Source organism: Amblyraja radiata, chromosome 1, assembly GCF_010909765.2.
Source record: "Amblyraja radiata isolate CabotCenter1 chromosome 1, sAmbRad1.1.pri, whole genome shotgun sequence".
Classification (NCBI taxonomy): Eukaryota; Metazoa; Chordata; class Chondrichthyes; order Rajiformes; family Rajidae; genus Amblyraja; species Amblyraja radiata.
Window position 1 is genome coordinate 91,011,909 of NC_045956.1, and position 15,728 is coordinate 91,027,636.

Here is a 15,728-nt window from a genome sequence, read left to right on the forward strand (position 1 = left end):
TACCCCGTAACACTGCTCTCTCTCCCCATCCCCGCACACGCAACAAGGGCAGAGTCCCTCTGGTCCTCACCTTTCACCCCACCAGCCGGCAAATACAACACATAATCCTCCGCCATTTCCGCCACCTCCAACGTGACCCCACCACTCGCCACATCTTCCCATCTCCCCCCATGTCTGCCTTCCGCAAATACCGCTCCCTCCGCAACTCCCTCGTCAATTCTTCCCTTCCCTCCCGCACCACCCCCTCCCCGGGCACTTTCCGTTGCAACCGCAAGAAATGCAACACCTGTCCCTTCACCTCCCCCCTCGACTCCATTCAAGGTCCCAAGCAGTCGTTCCAGGTGCGACAAAGGTTCACCTGTATCTCCTCCAACCTCATCTACTGCATCCGCTGCTCTAGATCTCAGCTGATTTACATCGGTGAGACCAAGCGTAGGTTGGGCGATCGTTTCGCCGAACACCTCCGCTCAGTCCGCAATAACCTACCTGACCTCCCGGTGGCTCAGCACTTCAACTCCCCCTCCCATTCCCAATCCGACCTCTCTGTCCTGGGACTCCTCCATTGCCAGAGTGAGCAACAGCGGAAATTGGAGGAACAGCACCTCATATTCCGTCTGGGGACCTTGCGTCCTTATGGCATTAACATTGAATTCTCCCAATTTGGCTAGCCCGTGCTGTCTCCTCCCCTTCCTTAACCCTCTAGCTGTCTCCTCCCACCCTCCCATCCGCCCGCCCTCGGGCTCCTCCTCCTCCTCCCCTTTTCCTTCTTTCTTTCCCCACCCCCCATCAGTCTGAAGAAGGGTTTCGGCCCGAAACGTCGCCTATTTCCTTCGCTCCATAGATGCTGCTGCACCCGCTGAGTTTCCCCAGCAATTTTGTGTACCTGCCACTTGAGGATTCTACTTTTGTTTCCAGTAATCACAATACTTTTGTATTAATCAGTCATGTTCTCTGTGAAAATTTGTTTGTCTTTGTCTGTATTTTCCAATACTTTGATGTTAGATTCATCGATTTGAAGTTTATTTGAATTTCCCCCCCTTTTTCTCAATGGAATTGTTCTCATATTTAAGGGGGAATTGAAGATTTATGACCATTCTTTTTTCAATGGTTCTAATAAAAGGTCAATGACCTAAATGACTTAGTTTGTTTCTCTTCTCAGAAATATTGGAGAATTTCAAGCATTAAAAAAAAAAATATTCAAACACTTAAGGTTAAGGGTACAGATTTAACAGGAACCTGAGGGGTAACTTTTTCGCACAAATGTAGTGGGTGTGTGGTACAAGCTGCCGGAGCAGGTAGTTGAGGCTGGGGCTATCCCAACGTTTCAGAAGCAGTTAGACAGGTACATGGATAGGACAGGTTTGGAGGGATATGGAACAAACACAGGCAGATGGGACTAGTATATGGGACTGTACTCACTCTATATTCATGACTACGTAGCTGGTCATAGTGCGAACTCCCATCAAGTTCGCTGACGACACCACTGTTGTGGGACGTATCACTGATGGGGACGAGTCAGAGTATAGAAGAGAGATCGACCGACTGACCAAATGGTGCCAGCACAATAACCTGGCCGTCAACACCAGCAAAACCAAGGAACTGAATGTGGACTTTGGAAGAGGTAGGATGGGGACCCACAGTCCCGTTTATATCAATGGGTTGATGGTGGAAAGGGTCAAGAGCTTCAAATTCCTGGGCGTGCACATCTCTGAAGATCTCTCCTGGTCCGAGAACACTGATGCAATCATAAAGAAAGCACATCAGCGCCTCTGCTTCCTGAGAAGATTACGGAGAATCGGTATGTCAAGGAGGATTCTCTAACTTCTACAGGTGCACAGTAGAGAGCATGCTGACCGGTTGCATCGTGGCTTGGTTCGGCAACCTGAGCGCCCAGGAGCGGAAAAGACTACAAAAAGTAGTAAACACTGCCCAGTCCATCATCGGCTCTGACCTCCCTACCATCGAGGGGATCTATCGCAGTCGCTGCCTCAAAAAGGCGGCAGCATGATCAAGGACCCACACTATCCTGGCCACACACTTCCCGCTACCTTCAGGTAGAAGTTACAGGAGCCTGAAGACTGCAACGTCCAGGTTCAGAAACAGCGTCTTCCCCACAGCCATCAGGCTATTGAACTCAACTCAAACAAAACTCTGAACATTAATAGCCCATTATCTGTTTATTTGTACTTTATCTATTTTATTTATTCATGTGTGTATATATTTATACAATGGTATATGGACACACTGATCTGTTCCGTATTCATGCCTTCTATAATTCTGTTGTGCTGAAGCAAACATTTCATTGTCTTATCTGGGACACATGACAATAAACTCTCTTGAATCTTGAATCTATAGCTGGGACATGTAGGCAAGTTGGGCCGAAGGGCCTATTTCCACAATGTATCACTATGCCTCTATGACTATCTATCTCCATCTTGGCTCCCTTAACAACCCAGGTTAAGGTCGTTATCTTTGAGTGATGCAAAAGGAATTAGTGCTAAATAAAGGATTATTTATTGAGTTTGACCAAACCAAAGTTCCTGTTATTGGACTCATTGGCCCTGTTTCTGAATGTATCTTTTGAAATCGGTGTGGTTTTTTTTGCAGATAAACTGGGAAAAGCGTGTTCTAAAAAGTTTAAACAGTATGTGCACAGAGATGAGCATCTCTCTAGCAAAAAAGGTACAACACAGCTGTATTGTTTACCCTTCAAAATGCATTTTACCGTGTTGTAATTATTGAGTTGCGGAAACGTAAAGATTGAAGTTGTGTCTTTTCAAATAGAGATCAGCAGATGAACAGAAAGAGCTTTTGCACAAATGGAATGAGATGGGGACTGATGAGCCAGGTACTTAAATTAAAACCATCTAAATTATACTTATTGTAAAAAGTAGTTGCATCTTGAGAATGCGGACATATGACAGACGCAGTGCGTGGTGTTCCTGTTCCTGTGATAATCAAGTTTCAATGGGACTGTTGATCAATTAATACATGCTGTGTGATTTAACCTTTGTAACTGAGTCACTACCACTTCTAAAGCTGATTTTTTTTTAAAGAGGCAGGGGGTAGGGTGAGGTGGGGGAGACAAAATGAATTTTCCTCTGCAGTTATGTATTCAGATCTTGTACAACACAGTTGGCAGCATAAAGAGCTGCCTAATATAATTCCATTGGGTGGTACAACTAGAACTAGAACAGTTGGAAATATTCTTCAGAGATTGTATCTGTAGCTTTGGCATTTTCTCACATTATCTTTCTTCACGACTGTTGCTCTGAAAATCTTTGCTGCTGATGCTGGGCCACCAAAGTGAATGAACCTTTACCAGAATTATTTTGCCTATCATCAGCAATCATTGACACAAGGATAAAATTGCCTTGGAATAAATTTCACTCGGTAATTAAGTCCAGTGATCTATTTGTATATTGTGCTATCATTTACACTATATAATAAGCTTTAAACATTTTTAAGCATTTTTATCAGTAACGGTAATGGCAAATTAAAGTGCAAAACATAGCTTAGGCGCAACTTACTGTTACTAGGAGTGTTAGGATTGGCTAATCATACTTCTGTGTAGCATGTTGAAGTTCTACATTGAAGAGTTGATTTTCATTGCTTTATATGCAGCCAAATTAAAGTCAAATTATTGAATAATTAAACAACTGGAAGGCATGATGAGCTTTAAAAAATCGGAGCAAATTCATCACTTTCTGAGGTACCAGAAATGCATGTTGAGTTGCATATATGTTAAATCTGGTCTCTCCTTTAGTGACTGCAAAGTGCAGCTGCTTCGGGTGAACAATCTTGTTATGTTTCCAAATTTCAAATACTGCTATCTGGCAGAAACCCAGATACTAGTTTTTTCCATTGAAAGATCATGCTGATATTTTTCTCAAAACCTCATTGATTTGCAGTAGGCAGTCAAGGTATTTAGGTATTGCTCTTATTTTTGCTGTGTTAAATTATGTAACCCCTAGATTCTTGATCATCTGATTTTAAACCACCAGATTTGAGCCGCTTCCGACCTGTCTATGCTCCTAAAGATTTTCTGGAGGTAAGATTTCCACCTAATCTCACCATTGACGAAAATAATCAAACTAGGGCAATGGATTTGTATATTGTTTCATGTGCAAACTTATTGGCTTCCTCATCATTGCTTTTTTTATATGCTTTCATTTAAATCTTTAACAAATAAACTAGATGTAAATACTGTGAGTAGACAAAATCATTTATTTGGATAAAAAAAATTATTTGCTTGAAATTTGTTATTTTTTTAAACTGACAGTGAATAACTGAATAAGACTTGTAATACTGTATGGTTGCAAATTTGCCTATCATCTGGTATATCTCAGCAGGAGTTTAGCTGAGTCTTGCCTATTCCTGTTCATGGACGGCATGGTTTGACAAGGATCTTTCATGTTTCTCCACATTAGATTTGGGTATGGCTGCGTGGAAATAACTTGTTTAATGAGAATTTCTCAGACTGCACCATGGTGAGCAGCAGTAACACAAGGCTAGTTAGCTGGTTCAGGTGTGCAAGTAGCCCTAACACGGAAAGCATCCATCCTGTCAATCCCCTTCAGCAAATATATTTGTATTAATAAGATCATCTTCGTGAACACTCCTGCACTGACTCCAATTCAAGTCTATTGTTTCTGAAACAATGGTGATCAAAGGTGTGCATAATCATACAGGTGTGGTTTCCAGCACCTCATTTAAAAAGTTGCATCAAGAATACCCCACTCCATAAGCTTTCCTAATTTGTTAATGGATCTGCATTCTAAGAGATTTTTCTTTCGTGTCCGAGGATACCATCCCCGCCTCCCCATCTGATCTGCTTGTATTGTGACACTTTACTATCTGACTCCATTTAAGTAATAATTTGTCTCTTCATTCTTCAATCCAAAGTGCAAACCTCAAATTTTAACACATTATATTCCACAGCGGCTGACTTCTTGCCTACTCATTTAACGGACCCATAATTCTATAATCCAAGTTATCGGCAGATGATACACTATCGTGTTTAATTGTAATTTCCAGTGAACAGGTAGAAATGAAAATTGACACATCATTTTGTTAGAAATGTAATAGTAGGGATTAAACTGATTCAGTTAATCCAGATTAACAAGGCTCTTAGTTATTTCCATTGGGTGCTTCATCTATCTTGATGCAGGTCTGCCTGAATAATCGAATGGCACTAAGTGGGTGGTTGGTGTGTCCTTAATGTTTAGCTTTGGCTTGATTTGCCTACACAAATGGGACAGTAGCAATGTGAAAATCACCCACATCTTATCATTTATGATTAAATTACCAATGACTGGAGGACAAAAGAGTATTTATCATAGTTAATGTTTGACTTCCCCTTTGTCTGTTGGTGAAGTAGGTTGAGTTTTGGGTGGTTCATAGTTTCTGTGTCTCAAGGATAGAACTTTTGATGTTTTAAACTCTACTTAATTTTTGGGTTTTCAGGTTCTGATTAATCTTCGCAATCCAAATTATGATGGCGGTGACCCAACTGGTCTGAATGGTAGTTGGGGTTTAATCAATGTTCCTTTGAAAGTTAAAGACCTTCCTGCACTGGTAAGAAGATTGCTACTTAGAACATAAACTTTGAAATGGAAAAATTATAGCTAGTGTATGTATACTGATTTATGGTTTATTGTAGAAAACTGACAATTATGACGCGGTGAAATCGATGTACTTACAGTTACTTGGAATTAAATCATTGAGTATCATGGGAACTGCCTGCATTTTGTTTTTGTGTGAAATTTAGCAATAAAACAGGTTTTAAGATGCCAAAAAAGTGGGGAGGAGAGGACAGTGGGGAGGCTCAGTGATGAGCAGTAACCATATAACCATATAACAATTACAGCACGGAAACAGGCCATCTCGACCCTTCTAGTCCGTGCCGAACACATAATCTCCCCTAGTCCCATATACCTGCGCTCAGACCATAACCCTCCATTCCTTTCCCATCCATATAACTATCCAATTTATTTTTAAATGATAAAAACGAACCTGCCTCCACCACCTTCACTGGAAGCTCATTCCACACAGCTACCACTCTCTGAGTAAAGAAGTTCCCCCTCATGTTACCCCTAAACTTCAGTCCCTTCATTCTCAAGTCATGTCCCCTTGTTTGAATCTTCCCTACTCTCAGTGGGAAAAGCTTTTCCACGTCAACTCTGTCTATCCCTCTCATCATTTTAAAAACCTCTATCAAGTCCCCCCTTAACCTTCTGCGCTCCAAAGAATAAAGCCCTAACTTGTTCAACCTTTCTCTGTAACTTAGTTGCTGAAACCCAGGCAACATTCTAGTAAATCTCCTCTGTACTCTCTCTATTTTGTTGACATCCTTCCTATAATTAGGCGACCAAAATTGTACCCCATACTCCAGAATTGGCCTCACCAATGCCTTGTACAATTTTAACATTACATCCCAACTTCTATACTCAATGCTCTGATTTATAAAGGCCAGCACACCAAAAGCTTTCTTTACCACCCTATCTACATGAGATTCCACTTTCAGGGAACTGTGCACAGTTATTCCCAGATCCCTCTGTTCCCCTACATTCTTCAATTCCCTACCATTTACCATGTACGTCCTATTTTGATTTGTCCTGCCAAGATGTAGCACCTCACACTTATCAGCATTAAACTCCATCTGCCATCTTTCAGCCCACTCTTCCAACTGGCATAAATCTCTCTGTAGACTTTGAAACTCTACTTCATTACCCGCAACCCCACCTATCTTAGTATCATCTGCATACTTACTAATCCAATTTACCACACCATCGTCCAGATCATTGATGTACATGACAAACAACAGTGGACCCAACACAGATCCCTGTGGCACCCCACTCGTCACTGGCCTCCAACCTGACAAACAACCATCCACCATTACTCTCTGGCATCTCCCATTCAGCCACTGTTGAATCCATCTTGCTACTCCACCATTAATACCCAACCATTGAACCTTCTTAACCAACCTTCCATGAGGAACCTTGTCAAAGGCCTTACTGAAGTCCATATACACAACATCCACTGCTTTACCCTCATCAATTTCCCGAGTAACATCTTCAAAAAATTCAAGAAGATTAGTTAAACATGACCTTCCAGGCACAAATCCATGTTGACTGTTCCTAATCAGACCCTGTTTATCCAGATGCTTATATATATTATCTCTAAGTATTCTTTCCATTAATTTGCCCACCACTGACGTCAAACTAACAGGTCTATAATTGCTAGGTTTACTCTTAGACCCCTTTTTAAACAATGGAACAACATGCGCAGTACGCCAATCCTCCGGCACTATTCCCGTTTCTAATGACATTTGAAATATTTCTGCCATAGCCCCTGCTATTTCTACACTAACTTCCCTCAATGTCCTAGGGAATATCCTGTCCGGACCTGGAGACTTATCCACTTTTATATTTCTCAAAAGTGTCAGTACTTCCTCTTCTTTGATCCTCATAGTTTCCATAGCTACTCTACTTGTTTCCCTTACCTCACATAATTCAATATCCTTCTCCTTGGTGAATACCGAAGAAAAGAAACTGTTCAATATCTCCCCCATCTCTTTTGGCTCTGCAGATAGTTGGCCACTCTGACTCTCTAATGGACCAATTTTATCCCTCGTTATCCTTTAGCTATTAATATAGCGGTAGAAACCCTTCGGATTTACTTTTACCTTACTTGCCAAAGCAACCTCATATCTTCTTTTAGCTTTTCTAATTTCTTTCTTAAGATTCTTTTTACATTCTTTATACTCCTCAAGCACCTCATTTACTCCATGCTGCCTATAACTATTGTAGGTCTCCCTCTTTTTCCGAACCAAGTGTCCAATTTCCCTTGAAAACCATGGCTCTTTACAATTTTTACGATTTCCTTTCAACCGAACAGGGACATAAAGATTCTGTACTCTTAAAATTTCACCTTTAAATGTACTCCATTTCTCTTCCACATCTTTCCCATAAAACAAACTGTCCCAATTTACTCCTTTTAAATCCTTTCGCATCTCCTCAAAGTTAGCCTTTCTCCAATCAAAAATCTCAACCCTAGGTCCAGTTTTGTCCCTCTCCATAATTATATTGAAACTAATGGTATTGTGATCACTGGACCCGAACTAATCCCCAACGCATACCTCTGCCACCTGACCCATCTCATTTCCTAACAGGAGGTCCAGTACCGCCCCTTCTCTAGTAGGTACTTCTATGTATTGTTGCAAAAAACTATCCTTCACACATTTTACAAACTCCAACCCATCCAGCCCATTTACAGAATGTGTTTTCCAGTCTATGTGTGGAAAATTGAAATCTCCCACAATCACTACCTTGTGCTTACTACTAATATCTGCAATCTCCTTACATATTTGCTCTTCCAATTCTCGCTCCCCATTTGGCGGTCTATAATACACCCCTATAAGTGTTGCTACCCCTTTCCCATTTCTCAGTTCCACCCAAATAGCCTCCCTAGACGAGCCCTCTAATCTATCCTGCCAAAGCACTGCTGTAATATCTTCCCTGATAAGCAATGCAACACCTCCACCTCTTGCCACTCCAATTCTATCACACCTGAAGCAACGAAATCCTGGAATATTTAGTTTCCAATCACAGCCCTCCTGCAACCATGTTTCACTGATCGCCACAACATCATAGTCTGATGATGATGCAAATAGAAGAAACAGGATTTTAAAAAAATGAAACTGAAAATCTGAAATGCAGATTATCTAATTATTGGATTCTGTGTTAATTAAGAAAGGATATAATTTTGCTGAGCTGTACGATTAGATGTATTCCACAAGCTTGCATTAAACCTCATTGGAATACTGTAGTCATCATCAGGATACAGCTTTACACAATCTCTGAAACTCTTTATTCTTCAGATCCTGACATATGGGCAGTGACTTTCCAAAGTATGGGTCAGATATCTGGAGAATGTCAGAGAAGATTAGACATAATGCTTGGCTGGTTGGGTCTTAGTGTGGCGTTGCCTTTGTGATGAAAGTCATAGAGGTAATGAACTGTGATCTTTAGTGGTTCTTGGTCCTCAGTCAAGAAGATTGAGAGTGGTGGCTATCTAATTAGAGTAAATAATGTGCAGGTGGCTAGAGCTTTGGAGTTGGGCACATAATACAGAATCCAAGGTATGAGGGACATTGGATAAAAAGCAGACTTTATTGGTCATTTGTTTTTGTGCTGCTGATCACAGCAGTTGCCTGGAATGAGCTTTGGAATGCTTAGGTGTGAGCCGGTTGGTCCAATGGTCCCAATCTGTGTAAATTGATGTATCCTTTTTGATGAACTGGAAGCAGGGCATGGCTTAACCTCATTGTGTTCACCATACAGATGATGGTAATTAATGATTTACTGTATTGAAACTGATATTAATGTAAGAGCTTTTATAATACAGCCTTTAAATGCAAGTTTTGTGACTTTATAAGCAGAGCATCATTTCAATAATTGGGACAAACTTTAAGCTCTTCACAAATTTATTTGAGCATTTTACATTCGAGCAAGTAATATTAAGTTAAGGTTAAAGTAAATTGTTAAAACAATTATTGTGATTTTTTTAAAGCACAAGTTGCCAATTATTGGGCAGTTTCATTTGCTTTGGATTACAGTTATTTATTTTTGACTTTGAGGTTGTGAGAATCAGATTGCTGATCGCAAACTGGAATTCCATTCTCTAACCTTTTCTCAAAACTTAACCCTTTAACCAACCTCATAGCATCTCTCTTAATATCTCATTTTGAAGTCTCCTATTGTTTATTTTAGTTTAGTTTAGAGATACGGCACAGAAACAGGCCCTTCGGCCCACCGAGTTCGCACCGACCAGCGATCCCCGCAGATTAACACTAAGGAGAATTTACACTTATACCAAGCCGATTGACCTACAAACCTGTACGTCTTCGGAGTGTGGGAGGAATCCGAAGATCTTGGAGGAATCCTAGGTGGTCACGGGTAGAACGTACAAATTGCATACAGACAGCAACCGTAGTCGGGATCGAACCCGGTTCTCTGACGCTGCAAACGCTGTAAGGCATCAACTCGTGCTGCCCTTTGGACTTTTCCATCAGCAGAAGAGTTTTGCCAATTATTTCTATTTAACTTGGGCCCAACTGTCCTGTTTTCAAATATTCTATGGTATATTTATGGACAGCAGTGTCTAGCTTTGAAAGAAAGGGTTGGTTCTTCATCAGCCATTTAATTTAAGCCTTTTGGTAATTGCCATTTGTTTGTTGCTGAACCTGAAGTCTTGGCCATTGAATTTCTTTGGATTAGTTGTTTTAATTTGGAAACATTTACAACTGGTGTATGTTACGAATATTCTTTTTGTGTATTGTTTCTTGGCTGGGGAGAAGCCTGGTAACTTTTTCCAAGGGTCACTTGGGTGCTGAATCTGCCTGAGTAACAGAGTATTGTTCCATCAATCTGCCATTAACTGACTTGCCCTTGATTGTCTCTTAGCATATTTATAGACATTAGCTTGCAGGTTATGAAGTTTTGGAACAAGACTCTGGAACAACATTTGCCACTCAACGATGTAATATGTTGTAGCACCAAAACATTATGGTTCCTTAAATATGTCTAATGAAAATGTTTTGTAAACATTTAAATAGAAATAGAATGCATTCCATAGATATTCAAGCTTAAAATTGTTTTTCTCTTTTTACTCTTGATAGAGAAATTTATACACTGAACTTGGTTTGAATTACGAGCAACTTGGGATTGATGATTCGATGCAGATCTCCCCTGGTGAGTTTTATTAAATGCTTATTAAATGCTTTTTGAGTTTCTAGGAATTACTCATTACTATTTTAACAGGATGATTACAGAGGGACTAACAGGGCAGCACAGTGATGCAGCAGGTGGTACTGTTGCTTCAGCTCTAGCCACCTGGGCTCAATTGTGATCTCTGCTGCGGTCTGCATTCCACTTGGGTTTTCCTGTGGGTATCTTGGTTTCCTCCTACATCCTACAAATATGATGGCTGTGGGCTAATTGGCTAGTGTAAATTATTCCTTGTGTAAATGGGTGGAGAGTTTCTATGTTTCTATGAGAGTTGTTTTTTTTTAGATAAGCCGTCATAGCTCAGAGCCAAATTGCCTCTTCCTATCTCGTATAAAAATAGACCCCTCAAGTTTTAATAATTCACATCTTCCAAAGCTAACTTATCCTGCAGTTTCATTGCATTTTCATTTTTGGGCAATCCATCGGTCCATTCATAATTCATAATAATAAATGAATTGCCATTTTGGAGCTCCCATGTCTAACACCATTGCAGAAAGAGCAAGCCAAATTTTAAATGGTGCGAAGTTTAATGTGATTTAGCATGCCTAATACCAATAAACGAGTTTGGTATTCTGAAAAACGCAAGGAATCATGGGATTTGTCAGAAGTCATTCGCCATAAAGAAAAAGCGAACAAAGTGCTGGCTGAGGAAACTGTGTATAAATTCTTATCTTTATTCAGAATTTATGTGTAAAAATATATTTAATCTGAGGAACGGGGGTGCCAGGTACCGGAAGAGTGGGGTGTAACAGCGAGAGAGAGGGGGCAGATGCGAGTGGAAGACGGGAGAGTGCCTCATCCACAGCCAGGATCACACCCGGATCCATTGCGCCACAAGCCCTGCCGAACTGCCACTGGACCACCCCCCCCCGTACCCAAAGAGTCCCATCCCAACCCGAGGGGCGGTGACACCGGACCGACGGGACACCAGCGGCCCCAGGCCCACAGCCAGCGCGGAGAAAAAGCGCCAACCCCGCTCCTACTCACGAGGAACCCGCTCACCGACGGGCCGGCTCCCGCCCCACCTAGCAGCTGCCGGCCAACCCCCCCCAGCGCCAGCGAAAGCAGAGCACCAGCCATCAACGGGGATACACACGAAGTGCTGCCGCAACTCAGCTGGAGAGGCAGAATCTCCGGAGAAAAGGAATGGGTGATGTTTCGGAGATCGAGACCCTTCTCCAGAGATGTTGCCTAACCCGCCAAGCCACCGCAATACCCTGTGTGCATCCCCGCCGATGACCGGCGCTCGGACCCTGCCAGCACCGAGGGGGCAAACCGACAGGCACTGGATAAGGAGAGAGGCGCAGCCGACAGTCCCTGGCCCGCTGCAATCCCAGTCCGACACCTCCGGCCACCTCCGGATAGGGACAGGACACCCAGGAGGGGACGGGGATGGCCCAGCAGCAACTCAACAGCGCCCACAGCACTGGAGACCCACGCCCGACCCCGACCACGGACCCTGACCCCACGCAGCAGCACGATCTTGCTCAGCATCTATACATAACTAAAACTCTGATCTTGTCATCTTCTGGGCTGGCGGTCTTGCTATTTGTGCAAAAACGGTTCGCGATAGCGCTACGATTTTTCGCCAGTTCACTAACCGTTCTCCTGTGCTGCGAGTGTACCAAGTTTCGTTCCGATTGGTTGAATGTTGTAAAAGTTAGCGATCTCTTCTCCTGCCAGTCAGCGCTGTGCCGATTAGTCTCTTCCCCTAATGCTCCCCGGGACGGTCCGCCCCTTCCTGCGCCATCGCGTCTTTACTGGAGCTGAGGATGGCCGGCGGAGGTTTCCAATTGGACACAATTTTCGGAGGGACCCGAATAAACCCGAAGCAACCCAGGCCCAAGCTGCCCAGTCCCAAGCAGCCCAGCGTCGGAGACCCGACCCAGACCAGCCCAGCATGGGAGACCCAGCCCAGCCCGGAGTCGGAGACCCAGATCAGCCCGCAGTCGGAGATGTCGCCAAACGGAAAGCGGTGACTCTGAAGACGGCGGACGAGAACGACCAACGACCAGCACCCGCTGTGAGTCCCCATCGCACTGCCAATTCCAGCCACTACCCCTCTGGTCCCCCTCGCTGGCTCCTCCCTCCCCTCCCCTCCCCCGTGATGCCCCCCTCTCCCCCATGACTCTTTCCCCGTCTTTTCTCCGAGCTCACTCCCCCCGCCCACACACCCCTCTCCCCCACACACCCCTCCCCTCCACACACACCCCCCACACACCACCCACCCGCCCACACACACAGCACCCCCTCCCAACACACCACATCCTCCTGCCCACCACGACAAACACGCCCCCCGTCACACACACACAGCACAACCCGCCCACACACACAACACCCTCACACCACACATCACCCCTGCCCACACACAACCACCCTCCCCCCACCCATCCACCGCCCCTCCCCACACCATCCACCCCCCTGAACCAGCACACCACCCCACCCACACACCCACCGCCATCCCACACACCCACCCCCGTGCTCCACCTCCCACCACCCCTCGCCTGCACTCCCTCCTCCCACACAGCATCCCCACTTCCCCAGCACCCCCCCTCCTCCACACCCTCCAACTACCCCCCCACACACCCCCCCCCCCCCCCCACACCCACCCCCTGCCCACCACCCTCCCCCCTCCCCCACACACCCCCCTCCCCCACACCCCCCTCTCCCCCACCCACACCCCCCCCCACCACACCCCCCCTTCCCCCACGCCCACCCCTCCCCACGCCCCTCCCCTCCCCCACGCCCCCCTCCCCCACACAGCCCCCCTCCCCCACACAGCCCCCCGCCCCCCACAACCCCCCGCCTCCACAACCCCCCCGCCCCCACAACCTCCCTTCCCCCACAACAAACTCCCCGCCACCACAATCCACCCAAACCCCCCCCCCCAACAACCTCCCCGCCTCCACCACACGCCCCCACAGCCCCTCCGCCCGCACCCACAGACCTCTACCCCCCACAACCTCCCCGCCCGCACACCCCTCCGCCCCACAACATCGGGGATGAGGGGACATGAACTGCGTCTGTGCATTTAGGGGCTATGGGTGAGTGGTGGAATATTGCATTGGGGGAACAGGTTGCGTTGGGGGAACGGGTGAGTGGCGAAATATTGCTTTGGAGAATGGGTTGCGTTGAGGGACCAGGCCTCCCATGTGACTGGGACCTAACGGGTCCCACTTAGTCTAGTAAAGCAATAAAAATGACAAAATCATCATAGCTTTATACAAAGGGACAATAAATACAACTAAATCATAGTTTGAAAACAGTATTTTCATACTTAGAAGAATCAAACCTGGAAAATACGGATGAATGAAGGTCTATATGCTCTGCTACCAACAATGTTTATGGCGAGTGACCTATGACCTGGGCATGCGCAGTCGGAATACCGAACTCGCTTATTAATTTTTATCTCTTTCACATCCAGATTTTGGTGGCAGTTTTGTAGCAAGTCCATAGTGTAAAACCTTACTGGTGAGCATGTATAGCCCTGATTAAATGATTAGCGTTTACAATGTCTGGGCAAAATTCCAATATTATTATTTAATTTGGCAGATCAAATGTCTCAGTATTCTGGTGTTTTGGGTTTTGTTGTAACAATTTTTTGATTGATTGCTTTTGACTGCCAGAATTGTTTCATGTAATATTTGATTTGGGCTTTAGGGTAAACATGTCCAATTCATACATGGACTTTAAAAAATGTCCTTCAATGGAAAGCTGTTTGTTTCTTGCAGCTTCTCTAGTTCCACAAATATAGGGAATTGGGTAAACATTCAATTAGAATAAAGTATTGTTAAGGGCAAGATTGGGGTGCCCAATTAAGATGTGTTAAAGCTACTGGTGCAAACATCATTGATACAAGAGATAATACTGGGGATGAAAACACGAGTTATAAATAAGATGCAGTGTTTTTTCTTTCAGGGAACAGGTAATGATAATGAGGAGAAATACATTTAAGGTTGGCACTGAAGAAATAGGGAGCAGCATTTGAAGAGTTTTACCTACTTCGTGTGCTTTGGAGCATGATATATTTTAAGGAGAAGAACACTGGGTAGAATTTTGAATTGCCCAACAAAGGGGTGGCACAAAGATTCGGATCCTGAATAGTTTTCTTCAAAACAGCTGCCATTCGTTGGTGCAGATAAAATGAAAATCTGACAGAGTAACCCCTGACTTTCAAATATTTGCTAGATGGCAGGATGATGTTATGACAGATATATTACACTTTTTCTGATTGATATAATTCTGTAATTGAAAATTCTCTTACAGAACCTTTTGAAATTGAGTACATACGTCTTGGGCAAAAAGGTGAGAATCAACTGATATGATCAGAAATTAACTAAATGTATTGATTTACAAGTTGTTTGTGAACAGGTAGTTTAAAGTAAGCAAGCACCTGTGATGAATGGATGGAAGGGGCCTGGTAAAGGTGGCTTTCAGTCATCTAATCATGTGTTCAAATTACTGACAGGATAACAAGATAGGACATAGAAATGTATGGCACAGGAATAGGCCCTTCAGCCCACTGTGCCTGGTGACCATGATGTCAATTTCAACTGCATATTTGCCTGCATGTGATCTATTATCCCTCCATTCCCTGCCTGTTCACCTATCTGACTAAATTCCTCTTAAAGATTGTTATTGTATCTTCTTCCACCATTGCTCCTGGTGACATCTTCCAGACATCTACAGCTGTAATAAAAAAACACCTCTTAGATGTTCCTTAAATCTCCCCCCCCCCCCCCCCCCCCCCATTTCCAGACGTGAATAGGATCTTCAATTTCAAGATTCAAGATGGGTTTATTGTCACATGTACCAATTAAGGTTCAGTGAAATTCGAGTTATCATACGGCCACGCCAAGTGAAAAGCAATAAGACACACAGACACATAAAATAAAATTTAACATAAACATCCACCACAGTGGCTCCCCACATTCCTCA

At 44.0% G+C, this 15,728-nt stretch overlaps 1 protein-coding gene across 3 annotated transcripts in view; it reads left to right on the top strand.

Annotated features, from left to right (window-relative positions):
- tbc1d19 (TBC1 domain family member 19) overlaps window positions 1-15,728 on the top strand; it is a 112,143-nt gene that overhangs the window by 34,552 nt on the left and 61,863 nt on the right. For all 3 annotated transcript variants that reach the window (XM_033026626.1, XM_033026645.1, XM_033026636.1), the window contains 6 exons: window positions 2,608-2,682; window positions 2,785-2,848; window positions 4,005-4,051; window positions 5,467-5,577; window positions 10,682-10,754; window positions 15,057-15,095. In XM_033026626.1, coding sequence (XP_032882517.1) covers window positions 2,608-2,682; window positions 2,785-2,848; window positions 4,005-4,051; window positions 5,467-5,577; window positions 10,682-10,754; window positions 15,057-15,095 — 409 coding nt within the window. The remainder of the gene's footprint in view (window positions 1-2,607; window positions 2,683-2,784; window positions 2,849-4,004; window positions 4,052-5,466; window positions 5,578-10,681; window positions 10,755-15,056; window positions 15,096-15,728) is intronic.